At 34.3% G+C, this 17,126-nt stretch overlaps 2 protein-coding genes across 4 annotated transcripts; both read left to right on the forward strand.

The window, feature by feature from the left end:
• Window positions 1–346: 346 nt before the first annotated feature.
• Window positions 347–6,623, forward strand: LOC121237020 (NAD-capped RNA hydrolase DXO1). Of its 2 annotated transcripts, XM_041133572.1 has the most exons (14): window positions 347–823; window positions 1,967–2,205; window positions 2,835–2,900; window positions 3,010–3,088; window positions 3,234–3,313; window positions 3,421–3,444; window positions 3,614–3,738; window positions 4,019–4,235; window positions 4,355–4,408; window positions 4,965–5,011; window positions 5,329–5,413; window positions 5,686–5,749; window positions 6,066–6,207; window positions 6,375–6,623. In XM_041133572.1, exons 1-13 carry the CDS (start codon window positions 451–453, stop codon window positions 6,167–6,169), a joined length of 1,557 nt encoding a protein of 518 aa, XP_040989506.1. In that variant the 5' UTR covers window positions 347–450; the 3' UTR covers window positions 6,170–6,207; window positions 6,375–6,623. The 2 variants fall into 2 exon arrangements, with proteins under 2 accessions (XP_040989506.1, XP_040989505.1); XM_041133571.1 differs by having other exon boundaries at window positions 348–823; window positions 6,066–6,623.
• Window positions 6,624–9,761: 3,138 nt separating this feature from the next.
• Window positions 9,762–14,475, forward strand: LOC121237021 (casein kinase II subunit beta-2). Of its 2 annotated transcripts, none has more exons than XM_041133573.1 (5): window positions 9,762–10,288; window positions 12,669–12,887; window positions 13,276–13,385; window positions 13,484–13,649; window positions 13,966–14,475. In XM_041133573.1, the coding sequence occupies exons 1-5, from the start codon at window positions 10,081–10,083 to the stop codon at window positions 14,094–14,096; spliced, it is 834 nt and encodes a 277-aa protein (XP_040989507.1). In that variant the 5' UTR covers window positions 9,762–10,080; the 3' UTR covers window positions 14,097–14,475. The 2 variants fall into 2 exon arrangements, with proteins under 2 accessions (XP_040989507.1, XP_040989508.1); XM_041133574.1 differs by having other exon boundaries at window positions 9,782–10,288; window positions 13,484–13,646.
• The last annotated feature ends 2,651 nt before the right edge of the window (window positions 14,476–17,126 follow it).

The following is a 17,126-nucleotide window of genomic DNA, read 5'->3' on the forward strand; positions in this document are numbered from 1 at the left end:
ATATTTTAAAATAATTTTATTTAAATATCTTTATATTGCACACCATTTACATGATATAATTTAATTTTTAATTATGTAAATTTGCATAATCGATAACAATGCATTCAAGATAAAAAATAATGTTAGTCATTTGTCAATAATAAAGGCGTGCGATAATTATTATTTTCTTTCACCAATTATCTTACTATTTTTTATTTTATTTTTTTTCTATTATCCAATAAAACTCCTATTTTATTTTCTTCCTTTTTCCTTGCTGGGCCAGAAACCCCTAGTTATCAAATTCCTGAGCCCAATTTTACCACTCAGTGCGTCAACTCGCGTAAAACCACTGACTCGGCGAATCAGACCGAGCATATCGCGAGTCAATCCGACCAACTCAGCTTCCAATACCAATGCATTTAAGAGCTGAAACAGACCCATCGTCCAAACAGAGGTCCCAGAGAACATCCGATGGATTTCCCAGAACAAGACGTAGATGTCTTCGGAGATGACCGCGAAGAAGACGATCAAAACCGCCACGTCCGACCAGATGGGGCGTATTCTTCGTCGCCATCGTCATCTTCTTCCTCCGCCGCCTCTTCACCATCGTCGTCTTCATCATCCGCATCTTCATCCAACGGCGGAGATTCCAGTAGCGCCAGTGGGAGCGCGAGCAGTGGAGGTGGAGGAGGAGGAGAAGAAGAAGACGAAGCGGAAGAGAATGGTGAAGAGGTGGAGAATAACAACGGAGGGTATCATGGGTACGAAGACGAAAGGGATCTCTTTGGGTCTGATAACGAGGATTACTGTAAAACCCTTGCTACTAGTCCCTACCAGATTCCAGGTAACCTTTTTTTGATTGTTTCTCTTTGATGGGTCTTTTGTATATTGGGCTTTTTTGGTTGTTTGGGTAGGTTTTGAAGCCTACCGATTTTTTTCTTCTTGTTTTTTTTTTTTTTTTTGGGGGGGGGGGGGGGGGGGGGGGGGATGTTGGTGAGTTATGCGATTTTCTATGGTTTTTTGGTTGTATATCAGCAGTAATAGTTGTTTACGTATTGAGTCGAGTAGCTTGTGGAGCGTGTTGATCTGATTTCAGTGCTTCTATTCTCCCTAGATAATATATTTATCGAAAGAGATCCCTTCTTCTTAAATAGGTGTTAACTCTTGTACATGTACCTGGGCTAAGCCTATTCTCATTAATATAATATAATCGTTTACCTATCAATATCGAAAGAGATGTCGGAATTTTGGTGCTACTAGTAGTAGCTTTTCTAGAGGTTTTACTGCAAAATAGCAATGGGATATTATGTGAAGAACCCCCTCCCCCATCAAAAAAGGGTACTTAGTAAAGAAACTTGGTTAGATGTACCCATTAGTTTTGAAAAAAGTGGTCTGACTCATAATATCAATGCAAATACTCGTATGTTAATATTGGTGTCTTAAGTCACTCATCTATTACACGTTGAAGACCCTTGTGGTTATTGTTAAACTGATGTTATATAAAAAATGGGGGTCCGATAGAAAAAAACAAAATCCGGTTACAAATAAGGTTTGACGAGCAGTGGTTTTGGTTTATAGGTTTTGTGCAAAACACATGAAACTGTTAGAAAGCGGGAACAAGTGCTGTTCCTTCTTGAGCCTTGGAAATGATGAACGATTACGCTAAATAACAACACTGAAGACAATACTTCTGGAGAAATATGTGGTTTCTTGCATCTTCCTCTAACAATGTGATATGTAGCTTCTACTTAAAAAATGTGATATGTAGCTGCATATTGGCAATTTACTCGATCTTACTGAAGGCATGTGGTATATGTAAATCTTGGTTTCTTTTGACTAAATAATACTCCTTCGTCTGTTCTTTTATCTTCTTCAGCTTCATGCATCTGTGTTGCTAGGCCCTGTTGCTTCCTTTCCCCTCTCTTTCACCCTGTAAATTTTTATGATTTATATTCTCATGCAAATTCATCAAAATCCCTTGTGGCAGTATTGCCTACCATACGCAACACTAATAACCAGGGTAGGGGAAGTTTTGGGCGTGGTCGTTGGCAGAATGACAGAGGTGGAGCAGGCCTCCTTCCCCGACCTGGACCTTATCCTCAGAGACAGAATTTTGGATTTGGTCCAAAGTTTCTGAATGGCCGTCATGATGAACGTTTTGTCTCTGAACTAAGGCTTTCAAAGAGTGAAGAAACATTATCGAGAAAATGCATCGCTTTTCAGGAGGTAAGAAAGCCTTCATTTTTCTATTCCTTTCTACTTTTTGTTTAGATTTTTATTTTAGCATTTTAAAGTTTGATTTATCAATGGTGTAAAGGGAGATCTCCACTCAGCAAGGATATTTCTTTCTCCTTTTTGAAAAGGTTTCTATGGCACTCAGATGTTTATTGATTGGCATATTCTTTTTTCTTTCTCTAGCATTCATTATGGCAGTTTGAAGGAAGGAACAAAAATAAGGAAATCTGAGGTGGTGAAAACAGTTTGTAATTGGACATTTGTCTTGTTTGATTTGGTTTATTATTCTCTTAGTTTTTGTTGCTCATAGTCCTTGATGGCATCCCCCCCCCCCTCTCACCCCACATAAGAAGTGGTGGGTAAGATCTTTTACTTATCAAAAAAAGGAGTGGTGGGTAAGATCATAGGTTTAATCCAGCATGGATGTTTAATTGATGTATTAGCCTATAGAAAAAAAGAGAGATCTTGTTTATATGCTTAAGGAATGTGGCATCTCACCACTAATGGGCATATTTTTATGTAGGTTCACATGCTGCTAGAAAACCATTGTTGTAGGGAGGTTACCTTGTAATATATGTTGATTCTTATCCTTCACTGAATTTTTTAATTTAATCCAATAGCCATGTGAACTTGCTTGCTATAGTCGTGTAGAAGGTGGAATGGTCTACTTTGATGAGCGAAGCTTGGTAAGCTTTCTGTAGCTAGATCTAATTTGGTATTATTTCTTTTAGTTTGTGTATGTACAATCCATGGTTGTGGTTATCTCATTGACGTAACTCTTTTATTTGTTATTAGAGGCTTTTTAAGCGTCTTATTACTGAAGATGTTGGAGCTGATCTTAGTCAAGGTTTTGATACCTTTACTGAGAAAAAAGGTATGCTTGCATCTAAAAGATTGCAACTATGGATTAGCATAGTAAGATTAAAAAAAATCCTTATATATGCATCTGTTTTTGCGTTATATGAGGCTAATGTAAGCTGGCAACTCTTTTCTTTTTCTTTTTCTTTTCTCTAAACCAGACTTGGGCTCTCAGGGTTTTGGTGATCTTCTTGCTTGCATAAGAGACAAAAACATTCCACTTCAAAACATGCATTTTGTGGTATGTATGTATTATAACTCCAGTGTTCAAAACCATGTGGTAGTTTTATTAAGGTTATCTACTAAACTTATTCTTTTTCCCCCTTTTTCTCTTTGGTGTTTTTGCAGACTTTCCGTAACAACCTTAATAAGGTAATTGCTAATCCATTTGAACAATGTCTCCAAGTGGTCTGTGTTGATTGGGTTCCTTTGTGGCTGATTGTACTAGATACTCAAATGATGGTTACTAAATACACATACTCACACACTGAGATATGGACATTTTCGATTGTTAATTTATGATGATATTGAACCCATGTAGATATTAGCTACTGCTTATATTCGACATGAGCCTTGGGAAATGGGTGTGCACAAGAAGAAGGGGGTTGTCTATCTTGATGTGCATAAGCTTCCAGAAAGGCCACAAAGTGAATTGGATCGTCGAAGGTATGGGTTCATCTCTTCATACATTGGAAACAAAACAGCTTTGAGGACTCTTAATTGGAAGTAAATGGAAGGGCACAAAGGTGCAACAAATTTGGCCTGACAATGATGTGATCTGCCATTTTAATTTTTTTATAATAATTATCAAATATATTCTCATACCTCATCTAGTTGTTCCAAGTTCTCCAGACATGGTTAAGAGTGTTGTATCATAATTTCCTTACTGTTTCTATTCTTAATTTTAGGTGAACATGTTTTATTAACTTGTGTCATGTTGGTTTAGATGTTATTGGGGATATTGTTTTGAGAGCCTTGCCACTGAAGATCCAAGAAGAGCTGATGGGGAAGGGATACAGAATGTTGATGCCAATGCAGAATATTGTTCTGTGATTAAAACAAAATTAGGGGCACATCGAATTTTGATGGGTGCTGAAATGGATTGCTGTGATTCAACTGATGAGGGAAGGAGGTTTTATGTAGAGCTAAAAACAAGCCGCGAGGTTGACATACCTGTTCATTTCTCTGATCTGTCATGCATCCTTTTCTTTTTAATATTTCAAAATCTTGAAATTGTCGTGTTCTTCGATAGCCAGTAAAATGCCTCTCTTTTTTTCTGCAGTTGGATTATCATACTGAGGAAAGATATGAAAGGGAGAAACTGCTGAAGTTCTGGGTACGTTTGATAAGGATTGCTTTCATTCCCTGTAGAACTACATAAGCTTATGGCCATTGTTACATTGGATACATTATATCAACTCATGTAAAAGATAAAGCATGTCAATTTGAAATGTTAAAGATAAACTTATAAGGCAATCTGTGATGCTGTCACTGGGAAGAAGCTTTGTACTTGTCAAAAAATTTGTGATGGCCTATGGAATTTATAGAAGTTGAACTGTGTTGACCAAACAAAAAAAATATATATATATAGAAGAAGAACTTCTTCCCTTTGTACTTTTTTGTTTATAACTTCTATGTGGGCGTGCCTATCATATTGATTTTTGTGACAGATTGAGATTTTACTGAAGCGATTACCATGACCCAAAACATTTCTGTTAGAGATAAGCTTCACCTCTGTTAAAATATTTTATTGATATTTTTTTTTCTTTGCATCATTTTTATCAAAATAATCTTTACATCTTTCTCTGTAATTTGAAAAGTTTGTATTTCTATTGGATTTTTCCCCTTTATTTAATGCTAATGAATTAATATGGCTGTTTTAACTGTTGCAGATTCAATCTTTCCTAGCAGGCGTTCCTTTTATCGTTATTGGGTTTCGGTAATTTTCATCACTATGTCTAATCTTTTCTGCTATCTTATGGGTTCCCTTTGTTTTGTGCTGGAAATCACATGGATGAGGGTATGATGGAATCAAAAAGTTCAAATTTTGATGTAAGCTCAATAGTGGCTTTACTGTAAAACAAGCACCATCACAGCTTCTTTCATTTGGCAGTCTCTCTCCCCTCCTCCCCACCCAACCCCTGGTTGGCCTACATAATATTTGCAATTCCATGCTCCTAGGTTTAGGATGGGGGTAATTTTCTGCTCTTTTCCCTTTTGAGTTCAGAGTTGTCAAGTATTTCGGCTTTAATGCAGGGATGATGCGGGCCGACTTGTTCGAACGGAGAGGCTAAGAACTAAAGACATAACCCAAAGAGTAAAAATGAAGAACTATTGGCAGGTAAATATTGTATACTACAAAATTTATGTCAACCAACTTGTATTTTGCGTCATAATTACTAACTTGGATGAACGTTATGTTTTTTTTCTTTTGGCTTTGAATTGTGCTAAATTTTGTACTTGAACTTTCACTCTAAATAAAGAGGATGTCAAATATGTGAACACGACAACTACTACGAGTGATGTTAGGATCAACTACTCATTACGTATCTTGTTGAACTAATGTTTGGTTCCCTTATCTTTCCTCCTGTTTTCAACAAAATCGTTTGGCAGGGGGGAGTCTGTCTGGCATTTGCCGATGAGGTGTTATGCTGGCTTTATGGAACAGTCAAAGAGAGTGAGTTTCTAATCGTTATTTCTGCTGTGGGTCTTGTATGCCATGACCCATTTGAATGCTGAGTCTATAGAGAGATGAAAACAAGAAGAAAAATGCTGGAATTTACCATACTTTGTCTACCACTCGGTTGTGAGATACATAATTTTTTCCCCAGCTCAATAGAGAGACAGACAAGAATTTCGTCCCTTCTTGCTTTGCCACCTTCCCTTTCCACCATGAGATTGAGGCCCAGCCCTAACTATATTTCCTCAACAATTAAATGGAAGAACATATTTAAAGATTAATTAATGATGTTATCTTGGTTTTCTGGCTTCAGATGAAGATTACATCTTGCAGTTTGCGCCACCTTTCACCCGACTAGAGCTTCTACAAGCCCAATCTTGCCCAGATGTAATTACGAACCATGCAGAGCAATTGTAAACAATTTGTATTACTACACATACAGAGACAGAAAGGAGGTGCGGCTAGTTCTTAACTTAAATTCATGCCAACAATCTTTTTGCAATTTTGAGGAAGAACAAAAGAAAAAAAATGATCTGATTAGATTGCCTGCAAAGGTAACACCCCAAGTTATGGCAGTCCGGGCCCTTATCTTTCATAGTTCATATAAAATTGTACTTCTCAGCTTCTCTTGGTGTTGGCAACTTATCTATGAGGGAATATCGGTCCGACTTTTCAAATGTTCTTCAGTTGCTATTCTTTGTTGGGGGCACCCTTGGATGAAGCACGGCTGCAGTAGCATTTTCATGTACCTTGAAAAGTTTAGAATCTTGATACTTACAAATTGGGTCGCTTATTGTGGGACTATGTCAATCATTAAAAAATTTCATAAAACAGATGTTCTTTTACACTAATTGATGTAATAGGCTTCTACTCCAATGGTGTTTTCGGTATGGTTCAAATACACAGGAAGTGTATATGAAATACACCTAACAACAATATACATTAGAAAGATATACAAGTAACTAATAAAAGCTAACCTCATTACAATCCAAGATAGAATCACTTCAACTTATCCAAATTGCGTTCCTGGTCTGTGGAGCATCTACTATTTTTTTTTTAGAGAAATTATATTTACAGTCGTAAAGTGTGCAAACGTTCTTTTTTTAAGGTTAATCATTTTCCGTTTGAAAAATCAGTCCTCCATGGATAGCTTAACTTTCTCCATTTGAATATCAGTCCTTAAATACACTTAAATTATAATGAAAAATGATATTTGCAGTTATAAAGTGTGCAAATATTGCGTATTTCTTTTGAAAAAAATGAATAAATATAATACTCATATGAAAACAAATTAATTTTTAATAGTAGATTTTACTATTTTTTTTAAAAAATACACAGCATTTACACAATCTATAGTTATATCTAAAATCTATAGTTATATCTAACATTAGTCGCGGATTAGGAAGGTAAACCATGAGATGAGTTTCAAAATTAAAAGTATAGTTGATTCAGTTTTCCATCAATTTGTGGTGGTTTTTGTGCACTCTGTAATTAATGCAATTAATAGTATACTGTCTTCATAGATGGAAAATGCTAATAGAGCTCCTTAAATTTATTGCTCAATCTTACTGCTCGTATATTTTAATTTTTTTATTTAATTTTTTTTACTTAATAGTTAAAGAAGTGGCTATTAGTGAAATTGTATATTTTTTTTCTTAATGAATAATACTTAAAATAAAAAGAACAAAAAATTTATAACTAGCGGTACGCCTAACAGTAAATGCCGGCGGGCCCCTAGCTTAGCATGTTTTCATAGATGGGAAATGATAGGGATCCCGCTGGGGGATCCCGTTCATTTATCCCGCTCCAAATTTTCTTTTTGTTTTTTTTAAGTAGTGATTAAGAAAATGTTGTTTAATAATATTATAAATTTTTTCTTTTTTTTTAAAAAAAATATTTAAAAGTGTTAAAAATGATTTAAAAAAATATTTAAAAGTGTTTTTTTTTTCCACATCATTTTTTTAACACTTTTAAATATTTTTAAAAAAGAATAAAATTCACAATATTTCTAAATAATATTTTCTTAATCACTAAGAAAAAAAAGGAAGGGGGGAGGGGGATGCTTGAACGGGATTCCCCACCGGGATCCTAGCATTGCCCTTTCATGGATATATACCCAGTACCTTTTTTGAGAACACAGTACAGAATGAATGGTGCCAAAAGTTGTAGCTGGAAAGAGCTTTTTGGGCATCTTTTCTTCAAAGAGTAAAACAATGATATTTTTTTTTGGCTTCTTGATGTTTGTTTGTCTACAGTGATGTCAAATCGTATTAATGACTCGTATTAAAATATATATATTATACTTAATGAATCAATTTAAATACGATCTATTAAGAATTTTATATCAAAATCTCAAATCTTAACACAACCTATTAAGTTAAAAGGTTGACACGATATGACCCATCTTGACTCGTTATTGAATACGAAATAGATTGACACGATACGACACTACCCGACTCATTTCAACCCGTTTTTGTCAATAGGTTGAACATATTTATTTCATCCAAACAATAAAAATATCAACATTAAAATCACAACAATACCAAATATGATAAATACACAATTACATAAATATGATAAATACACATTATAATAATATTAAAGTTACAATCTCAAATATGATAAACACACATTGTAAAATATTAATGTTACAATTTTAGGTTTAAGGATATAAATATAAATTTAACTTTCTTAACGGATCATAATAGATTGACCTATCAATGATCTGTTAAATAATCGTGTCTTAAAAAATCAATTATTTTTTATCTAAACTCATTAAGATCAAATTTAAATTTATTTTTATCATGTTCGTATTGTATTAACTGTGTCATATATTGCACACCAAATCTACGCATCAAATAAATGATTTCGCGCCATTTTTTGTCCGATTCTATGACAGTGCTTTAGAATACTAATGATGCTTTTGGAAAGAAAGAAAATTACCGACATTTTTTAAAAATAAACAGAGAATTAAACAGCTTTTTTCTCTGCCAAGCAGAAAAGGTAACGTGAAAAATTGTCAGAATTTCTCTCAACGTGAAAATTAGACTATGGAATGAATGTGTGGGGCATTCCCCTTCTACTGTGTCCACCAACCCAGAAAGAAAAAGAGTTGCTGAGAATCACGTGCAAAACTTTGCAAAAAGGTCTTAATTAAGTCGGTTTTGGTGCTAAAAAAGGGCTGAAAATTTTACTTCCAATGATGCAATTATTTCGACTTCCGGTTTATGAATAATGTGATACAGCTATGGATTGTGTAAAAGAACATGTAATATTTACGTATTTTATGATTATAAATATTATTTCTGTTATGTTAATATAAAATAAATACAATATATCACATTTACAAAAAATGCAAGTAATTTATAAGTTTATTTTTAAAAGAACAATATTAGATATAGTCAAAAGTGTATAAATCTTGTATATTCTCGAGTCTATTAAGAAAATTTTGATTTTTTTACATGAATCTTAGATTCTTTTCAAGCTTTTTAAATAAAGTATGCAAAACTTACACATCTGAACTGTATATAATATTATTCTTTTTAAAATAAGTAATGTTAGATATAATTCTGAAATATATAATCCACCTTATCAATATAGAGTAAGCGAGACTTAAATTGTAAATATCATTTATTTTCTAAAAATCTAATTATTTAATTTAAATTAATATTTCTTTCTTACTATCATTTGTGCAATTGTGTAATAAAAATTTGAATCATGAAATGTTAAAAAATATAAATAATATTTATAATTGTGGAATGTCTAAGTATTATATAATTATTTTAAAAAAAATAAATATAAGATCGATATAAAAAATATTTAATAATATTTTTTTTTTAAAATGATTGATGCTTGCATACTTTACAGATTGGTAATATTATTCCTAAAACAAAATATCTCTGCATGCTTTGGGAGCGGCGACCGACACGTGGACAAATCACTACCGCAAAGGCCCACATACGATGCGCCTCTAGTAGGACCTATGACGTTACGACATGTGTCCAATGCCTCTCTACCAAATCACCGCAACGAGACGAGACGAAAGCAGTGCGCAAAGCACAATTGTTTTCGGTGCCGATTTATCGGCAACCACCACACTCCGACACCTCTTCTTCTTCTTTAAATCTCTCTCTCTCTCCATCTCACGCTCCGAAATCCGACGAGATTTTCTGAAATAGAGCCTGCAAGCACAAAAGAAACCCTAATCTTCGATACCCCGATGGGCTTTTCTTTTTTTAATTAATTTAACGATATGTTGTTTTGGGTTAGAATAATATACTGAGAGAGAGAGAGAGGAAGGAGGAGGTATTTGGGTGAAGAAAGGAGACATGTATCGAGAGAGGGGGCTGGGTAGCTCCAGGTCCGAGGTGGGACCCGCCGCCGATCGAAAGCACAGGATCAACGAGGCACTGGACAAGCAGCTTGAGCGTTCCTCGCCCTCCACTTCCCGCCCTATTGTCAATGGCAAGGATAAGTCCGTCTTCATGTCTAAGCCTCCACCCGATCAGACTCTCGCCAAGACCAACTTCTCTGATGGTCTGTCTCTCTCAATGCTTTGAATCTTTGTTTTGCGTATTTGTGTATGCATGTATTTTTGTATTGTAATATGGGTAGGTGCCTAGGTGGGATGGGTCTTAATATCGAAAATACTTTGGTAATCGTTGTGTCAAGGTTTAATAAAACGAAAAAATAATCTTCAAGTTGGGTTGAATTAATGTTATCACTAGAGGTTAGGCATCTATGTTGAGTTTTTGTCTTGTAATTGAAAAGATTAAGTTTTGAATTCAAGGTTTAGTGGAACGAAAAAAAATCTACAAGCTTAATGGCTGTTGGATTGAATTAATGTTCTACTATAACCTATGTTAGCTCTTATATTATAAGAAGAAAAGAGTAATCTTTTAGTTAGAGGCTACTCATCCTCAGGGTGATGAAAAGGAGGTCTATGGTCCTTGAAGCTGAGTGCCCAATTTGTCAGTAAATTATTTTTTGGGTTATGAAGACAGTATCTATTACATATTCATTTGGATCCTTGTTACTGATGGTTTCTAAGAGATTTTTACATGTTTACATTGGTTTGTTAAGATTTCTTGGAGGCTTTTCTTTCATCTTTATTAAGCGATCAACAAAAGAAATCTATATTTCTATCAAACTGCAAGTTTAATTTTAATATGATGTTCTGGGGCATCATACCTATGAAGGTCACTTCTTGGGTAACTGAAGTTCAGTATATAGGCATTGAGATGGAAAGGTTACATCCTTGCATTTCTATGATGTTTTGTTACTAGGACAAACATGGGGCAAATATACGATTACATTGGCATTACTTCTTGTAAAGTTCTTTAAGAATGGGACCGAGATTGGAGAGGATGCATTGATAAATTAAGCAAGTGTTACCTATCAAAAAATAAATAAATTAAGCAAGTGTTTTGATGTAAGATACCAGTATTGGCCTATGTGCATTTGTGTGCTGTTGGTGCCGATAGTTGTGGTGATGGACAATATGATCTTAGGATGTATAAAATGACAGAATAATATAAGTGGTCAAGGAAATTTAGTTGTGGTTAGGGGTTTTTTTCTTGGCTTGGGATTAAGGATCAGTTGAGTCAAGTTTTATAGTGAAGTTGCAGTGGAACTCCATATATATATATATATATTTATAAGTAATAAGTAGTTGTATTGATAACGATAGGCAGTGGAACTCCATATATATACTTCAAGAAGTTCCTAAATTTTATTCACTTTTTCAAGTTTTGCTAAGTCTCTCTCTCTCTCTCCTCTCTCTCCCTCCCTCCCTCACACACACACACACACACACACACACAAGAAAAAATATCACTTTAATATGATGGATCTTAACCATTTTATGTGTAGTTTAATGGGGACAAAGGTATTTTGTAAACATTCCTCATTTATGTTGGTATTATGAGATAAGATTTCATTGAATGAAATATGCTAGATTGTAGCTAAACCATGTATAAAAGAGCCTTGTTAAATTTGGTGGTTATATTCAAGTAGAAGGCAGTGAGTCCAGCTCGGGTCCAGTTGCAACTGGAGCCATTGGATTTTTGCCATGTCTCATATATCTTGTTATGGACACGTGGCAATAATTTAATGGTTCTCATTACAACTGGAACTGCACCCAGGCTGGTCAACTGAGATAATAATACTTCTCAAAATGGCTTAGAGGAGGGTTTATATAGTATTCTATATTTTCTAATATTGTGTATTTGAATATAGGTTACTGATCCAAAAAAAATATTGTATATTTGAATGTAGGATTGTTTCTTTATCATGTCAAATCCGTAAACTCTGCCTCAGTTATATGAAAGAGTGTTGCTTACACATTATGTCACTGTCGCTTCCCATCCTTGTTTTAAGTCAACTATATTTTTGTTTATTTTTGGAGTTGCCATCTTGGAAATTAATTCAGTGTCCTTTCAGCAAAATTTATTCTTGTGCTTGATGTAATTCGTGCTACACTATTTTGGATTAGATTTTTGCAACTATGATTGGTTTTTGCACAATTTGCCCTGCATTTCTATTAGTCTGGTAGTTCGTGAAAGAAATAACCATCTTGTTGTGCGTGATTATGCATATATACACACATTCATACTTGGTTACACTGTATACTGTGCTTTTTATTGGTTTTGTAAGCTTTTTTCATCAAAAACTCATGATTGTGTATATATATTGGTTTTTGCACAATTTGCCCTGCATTTCTATTAAGTCTGGTAGTTCGTGAAAGAAATAACCATCTTGTTGTGCATGTATATGCATATATATACACATTCATACTTGGTTACACAGTATACTGTGTTTTTTATTGGTTTTGTAAGCTTGTTTCATCAAAAACTCATGATTGTAGGGTACCATTCTCGTCAATATTTGCTGATTTACATCTTATTGACATTTGTAGAGGAATCTGAAACAGACAGTGAAGAATCAGAAGTCAGTGGTTCTGATGGTGATGACACATCTTGGATATCATGGTTTTGCAATCTCCGAGGAAATGAATTTTTTTGTGAAGTAGATGATGATTATATACAAGATGACTTTAACCTTTGTGGGTTAAGCAGTCAAGTTCCTTATTATGATTATGCGCTTGATTTGATTTTGGATGTTGAATCTTCCCATGGTAAGCCTATATTCTTGCTTATAGAATTTGTTGTTCATGAGTGATATCTTGGAGTAATGATGATCTCATCATGTTGAAATTATGCACTTTAATGCTTGTACTTTGTTGGAAGCAGTTTTCATGTTAAGAAAATAAATTAAAAGAAGAGCAGTCACAAAACAATACTATTTTCAATTGAAATAACAGCAGTCACAAAACAATACTATCATGAAAATTGCTCTTTTTTTCGTGACTGCTCTTCCTGTATAATTAAATTTCTTTTTCTCCTTTTTCCCTGTCTTTTTATTTCCTGATAATTAAAATTATATGGTGACATGTGCATAGCCACAGTCATTCATTCAGTTCCCAATTTTGAATAATTGCTCTTTCACTTGGTTGGAATCTACAGGTGATTTGTTTACTGAGGAACAGAATGAGTTGGTTGAATCAGCAGCTGAGATGCTCTATGGTCTGATTCATGCCAGATATATATTGACAAGCAAAGGAATGGCTGCTATGGTGAGATTTAGTTCTTGGTATTCTATTTGACATTTCATGCATCCATGTCTGTAAAATTTGGGCTCTGGCTAGAATCACACTTTTGGAACTTTTTGTAGTTAGAAAAGTACAAGAACTATGACTTTGGGAGATGCCCAAGAGTTTACTGCTGCGGACAACCGTGCCTTCCAGTCGGTCAATCAGACATTCCTCGGTCAAGCACGGTAAAGATACACTGCCCCAGATGTGAAGATATCTACTACCCTAGATCCAAGTATCAAGGTAGTATCCTTTTTATACGGTTGAATCTATACTTTCCACTGCTTACTGTATATATCCCGGTGGTTTCAACATTTGCTTCCCTCCACCCCTTTCTAATCTTTTTTTTTTTGTCCGGCACTTTGCACTTATGTGTTGTCTATTAGTCGCTTAGTGTTGTTATAATCACCTGGTGTTGTTATTTTTTTATTTATTATAATTATTTTTTTTAAAAAAAAAAACATCAATAACACAATATTGTGGAGGTCCAATTCGTTTTTGGTGACCCAATATCGTCCCCTGGGATTTGCAATATTTCCTAAGTTTCTTTAACTCTTTCTAGACATTGATGGAGCCTATTTCGGAACCACATTTCCTCACCTCTTCTTGATGACATACGGGCACCTCAAGCCTCAAAAGGCATCACAAAGCTATGTTCCAAGAGTCTTTGGGTTCAAGCTTCACAAGCCATGATGCTGGAACTCCAAGCTTCCATTGGGCTGAGAAGTGGTACTGCTCAGCTTCTGTATGGAGTTGAGAATCGGTGGACGTCACAGGTCTCCCAAATTGATCACGACCGAAGCTTCATTGTTTTTCTATGTTTTAGGGAAAACTGTAAAGCTATTGCCAACCATGCAAAGTGAGTATTTTTTCAATTTAGCCGCTTATCGGTGATCTTCTCCAATACTTTGTACTTTTCGGTAGTGTAGATACTGAAAATGGCTTTGTAGTTGGATTATTCATCTTTGGTTTTTCTACTTCTTTTAGCTTAGCAGTGTGATTGTTGGTAGTTAAAAAAACTGTCCACTTATTTCCATGATTCTCTCCAATGAACAGATTTTTATCAATTCTACATCATTTTTGTTTTTGAAATCAATTATTTTAATCTTTAATCTTTTTCTTTGTTATAATTCTATTACCATGTGAATATGGTATATTTTATGTGGGTGATGTAGTTCTCTTTTCTTTTGTTATTAGTGTTGCTGTCCCAACATTCTGCTTGTCAATCCCATGTACAGGAGGGATAAACAAGACAGGACAAGAACTAGAATTGTGCTCAAAATACATAAATCTATGTATGTATGTATGTATGTATGTATGTCATTCCCAATTCTTCTCCATATTTATAAACTACTAGCTTTCCACTAGGAGTCTCAGGAGGTGCCACTCTGTATCCCTCGGAAAAAAGGGAGGAGAAATGTTGGGCTTGCAGAAAAATCATACACCTGTATCTTGATGTTTTTATTGTCGAGATTAGATAGGACTTTGATGCATGAAATCATATGAATTTTGGTCCAAAAAGAGATTTCCTATAAATAAATTGCTTTATTGATCTGAGCCTTCTCAAATTCCAACCTGGGTCTTGAGGCATATTAAGCCAACTTCTCCAATATGATTCCCCCAAACTTGAATCTTGCACTCTTCAAAAACACACCCTATACATACTCTCTTTTCAAGGGGTAAGGATGCACCTACACCTACACTTTTTTTATACTTATTTTACAACTCATTTTAAACCAATCAATATAATCGTGCCACTTCATTAAAAAATAATTTCGATCTTACTTATAAGCTTATCATTTTCTTCGTCCAAATGAGGCAAATCTTCGCTTCCAAAGGCGCTTTTTTTTTTTTTTAATATCCCTTTTTTATTACTACAATGAACAGTTAAAGGTGGTAGGTCCTTTTCGAAAGGGGAAAGGATGCCCTTTGCACCATATTCTTGGTGCCATTTGTTTTCTCCCCTTTGGGGAGTAAAATGGCAGCATATTCTTGGTGTCATTTTTATGTCCCTTTTTGGGACATAAAAAAAAAAAAAATGTCTCTTTCCTCGATATTATGAAACTTTGTCTTTCCCCATTATGGCGTTTGGCAATGCTGGGATTGCCCATGAAAAGCTTTACAGTGTTTTCTCTTTCCCGTGTTCTAATTTCTTGGGAAAAAAAAGGCTGAAACGATTTCTTATCCCACTTACTTTTGATTATAAGCCATGTACTTTTATCCGTATTTGCACAGAAATTTCTTTAAAAGTGATTTGGATTCATAGATGTGTTGAGATGGTTTGTGATAATAGAATAAAAGTTAAATTATTTATTATATTTTGTGTAGGAATTTAGGAAAGTTATTTTAGGACTTGAAAAAGTTGAATTGTTTATTATATTTTGTGTAGAAATTTGAAAAAATTGTAATGATGAGATGAGATGATAATAGGCTTGTGAGTTTATAAGCTTGTGAGATTCTAATGTTGTCTAGCAAGAATAAAATTCTCCTCTTGTAGTCAATAATTACCAAGAAAATTGCATATTTGTGGGTTCTATAAATATAGAGTGCCACATGCCCAAATGGATTACACATAAGTAAATCTATAAAATGACATGACTAATTTTATGTGATCCGTTAGATTTATGAGTTTATTTTTATATAATCCTTTTGTGATTAAAGTATTTATCATAAATATACAATGCATCCTCTTTACCCTCTGGCTTTCCTCTACCTCTAACATGTGATTCAGGAGAAGAGCTGGACATTTAAGGGTTAAAGTAATTCTAATATTTTGATGAAAGAAAAATTATTCTCATTAGTCACTATTTACCACTCTATACTTCCACATTCTATAAAAAGCACTCATATTATATAAAAAAGTTATAAGTATAGAGTATAAAAATGAATAGTAATTAATATATAACATTCATCTTTAACGAAATTTATGTGATGTGTTTCAGGGTGAGGAGCTGGCCCAGGTCCCATACTCTTGGGCCCTCTGCTCTTTCAGACAGGAAGAATCGAGCCTATCCCAAGAAAGCCTCAAAATGGGCAATCTTAGATTAATAAAATAAAAAATAAAAGAAGGACCAAGTGTACTTCTGGTCAGAATGTTGGATTTCTGATGAGGGTTTGGGCCCATTTATACGTATGTATGTATGTTCATCGTCAAATAAATGGAGATGCTCTTTTGTCCCTTTATGTGGCAGAATCTGTCCAATTTGAATTGAATTTACCCACTTGTTTGAGCCTGTCCCTGTCCCTGTCCCTGTCCCTTTCAACCAAATCTAGAATGGTAAAATAAATTGTGCTTGGCCTGGAATAGGATAAGGATATCATGCCGTGCTTTCTGCTTAGTTCGATCTGCTCCCATATTGATTCAGTGCCTTTTATCGAGGTATCGTTTGGATGAGTTAAAATGAATTATAAATAGTAACGAGATAGATTGTGATTAGTAGTGAAATTTGTAAATTAAAGTTGATAAATAGTAATAAATAATAATGAGATGAATTGAGATGAATTGTGAATCAGAGAGAGAATGAATTTGGTAAAGAAAAAAGATATTTACAGTTTTAAAGTGTGCAAATCTCATACATTTTCAAGTGAGTAAATTTGAGATTCACATAAAAAAATTGTTGTTTTAATAGTGGATCTCACTTTTTAGCAAAGGGAATATACGAGGTTTGCACATTTTAAAATTATATATAGCATCATTTTTTTAGTATGATCTCACTTTTAAAA

The sequence above is a fragment of the Juglans microcarpa x Juglans regia genome, chromosome 6S (assembly GCF_004785595.1).
Source record: "Juglans microcarpa x Juglans regia isolate MS1-56 chromosome 6S, Jm3101_v1.0, whole genome shotgun sequence".
NCBI lineage: Eukaryota > Viridiplantae > Streptophyta > Magnoliopsida > Fagales > Juglandaceae > Juglans > Juglans microcarpa x Juglans regia.

Excerpts from the sequence above, each read along its gene's own strand:
- LOC121237020 (XM_041133572.1), top strand. The coding sequence starts at position 451 with ATGGATTTCCCAGAACAAGACGTAGATGTCTTCGGAGATGACCGCGAA. Across the intron at positions 2,901-3,009 it reads ACTTTGATGAGCGAAGCTTG|AGGCTTTTTAAGCGTCTTAT; the intron begins GTAAGCTTTCTG and ends ATTTGTTATTAG. Across the intron at positions 3,089-3,233 it reads TACCTTTACTGAGAAAAAAG|ACTTGGGCTCTCAGGGTTTT; the intron begins GTATGCTTGCAT and ends TCTCTAAACCAG.
- LOC121237021 (XM_041133573.1), top strand. The coding sequence starts at position 10,081 with ATGTATCGAGAGAGGGGGCTGGGTAGCTCCAGGTCCGAGGTGGGACCC. Across the intron at positions 10,289-12,668 it reads CAAGACCAACTTCTCTGATG|AGGAATCTGAAACAGACAGT; the intron begins GTCTGTCTCTCT and ends TGACATTTGTAG. Across the intron at positions 13,650-13,965 it reads TAGATCCAAGTATCAAGGTA|ACATTGATGGAGCCTATTTC; the intron begins GTATCCTTTTTA and ends AACTCTTTCTAG.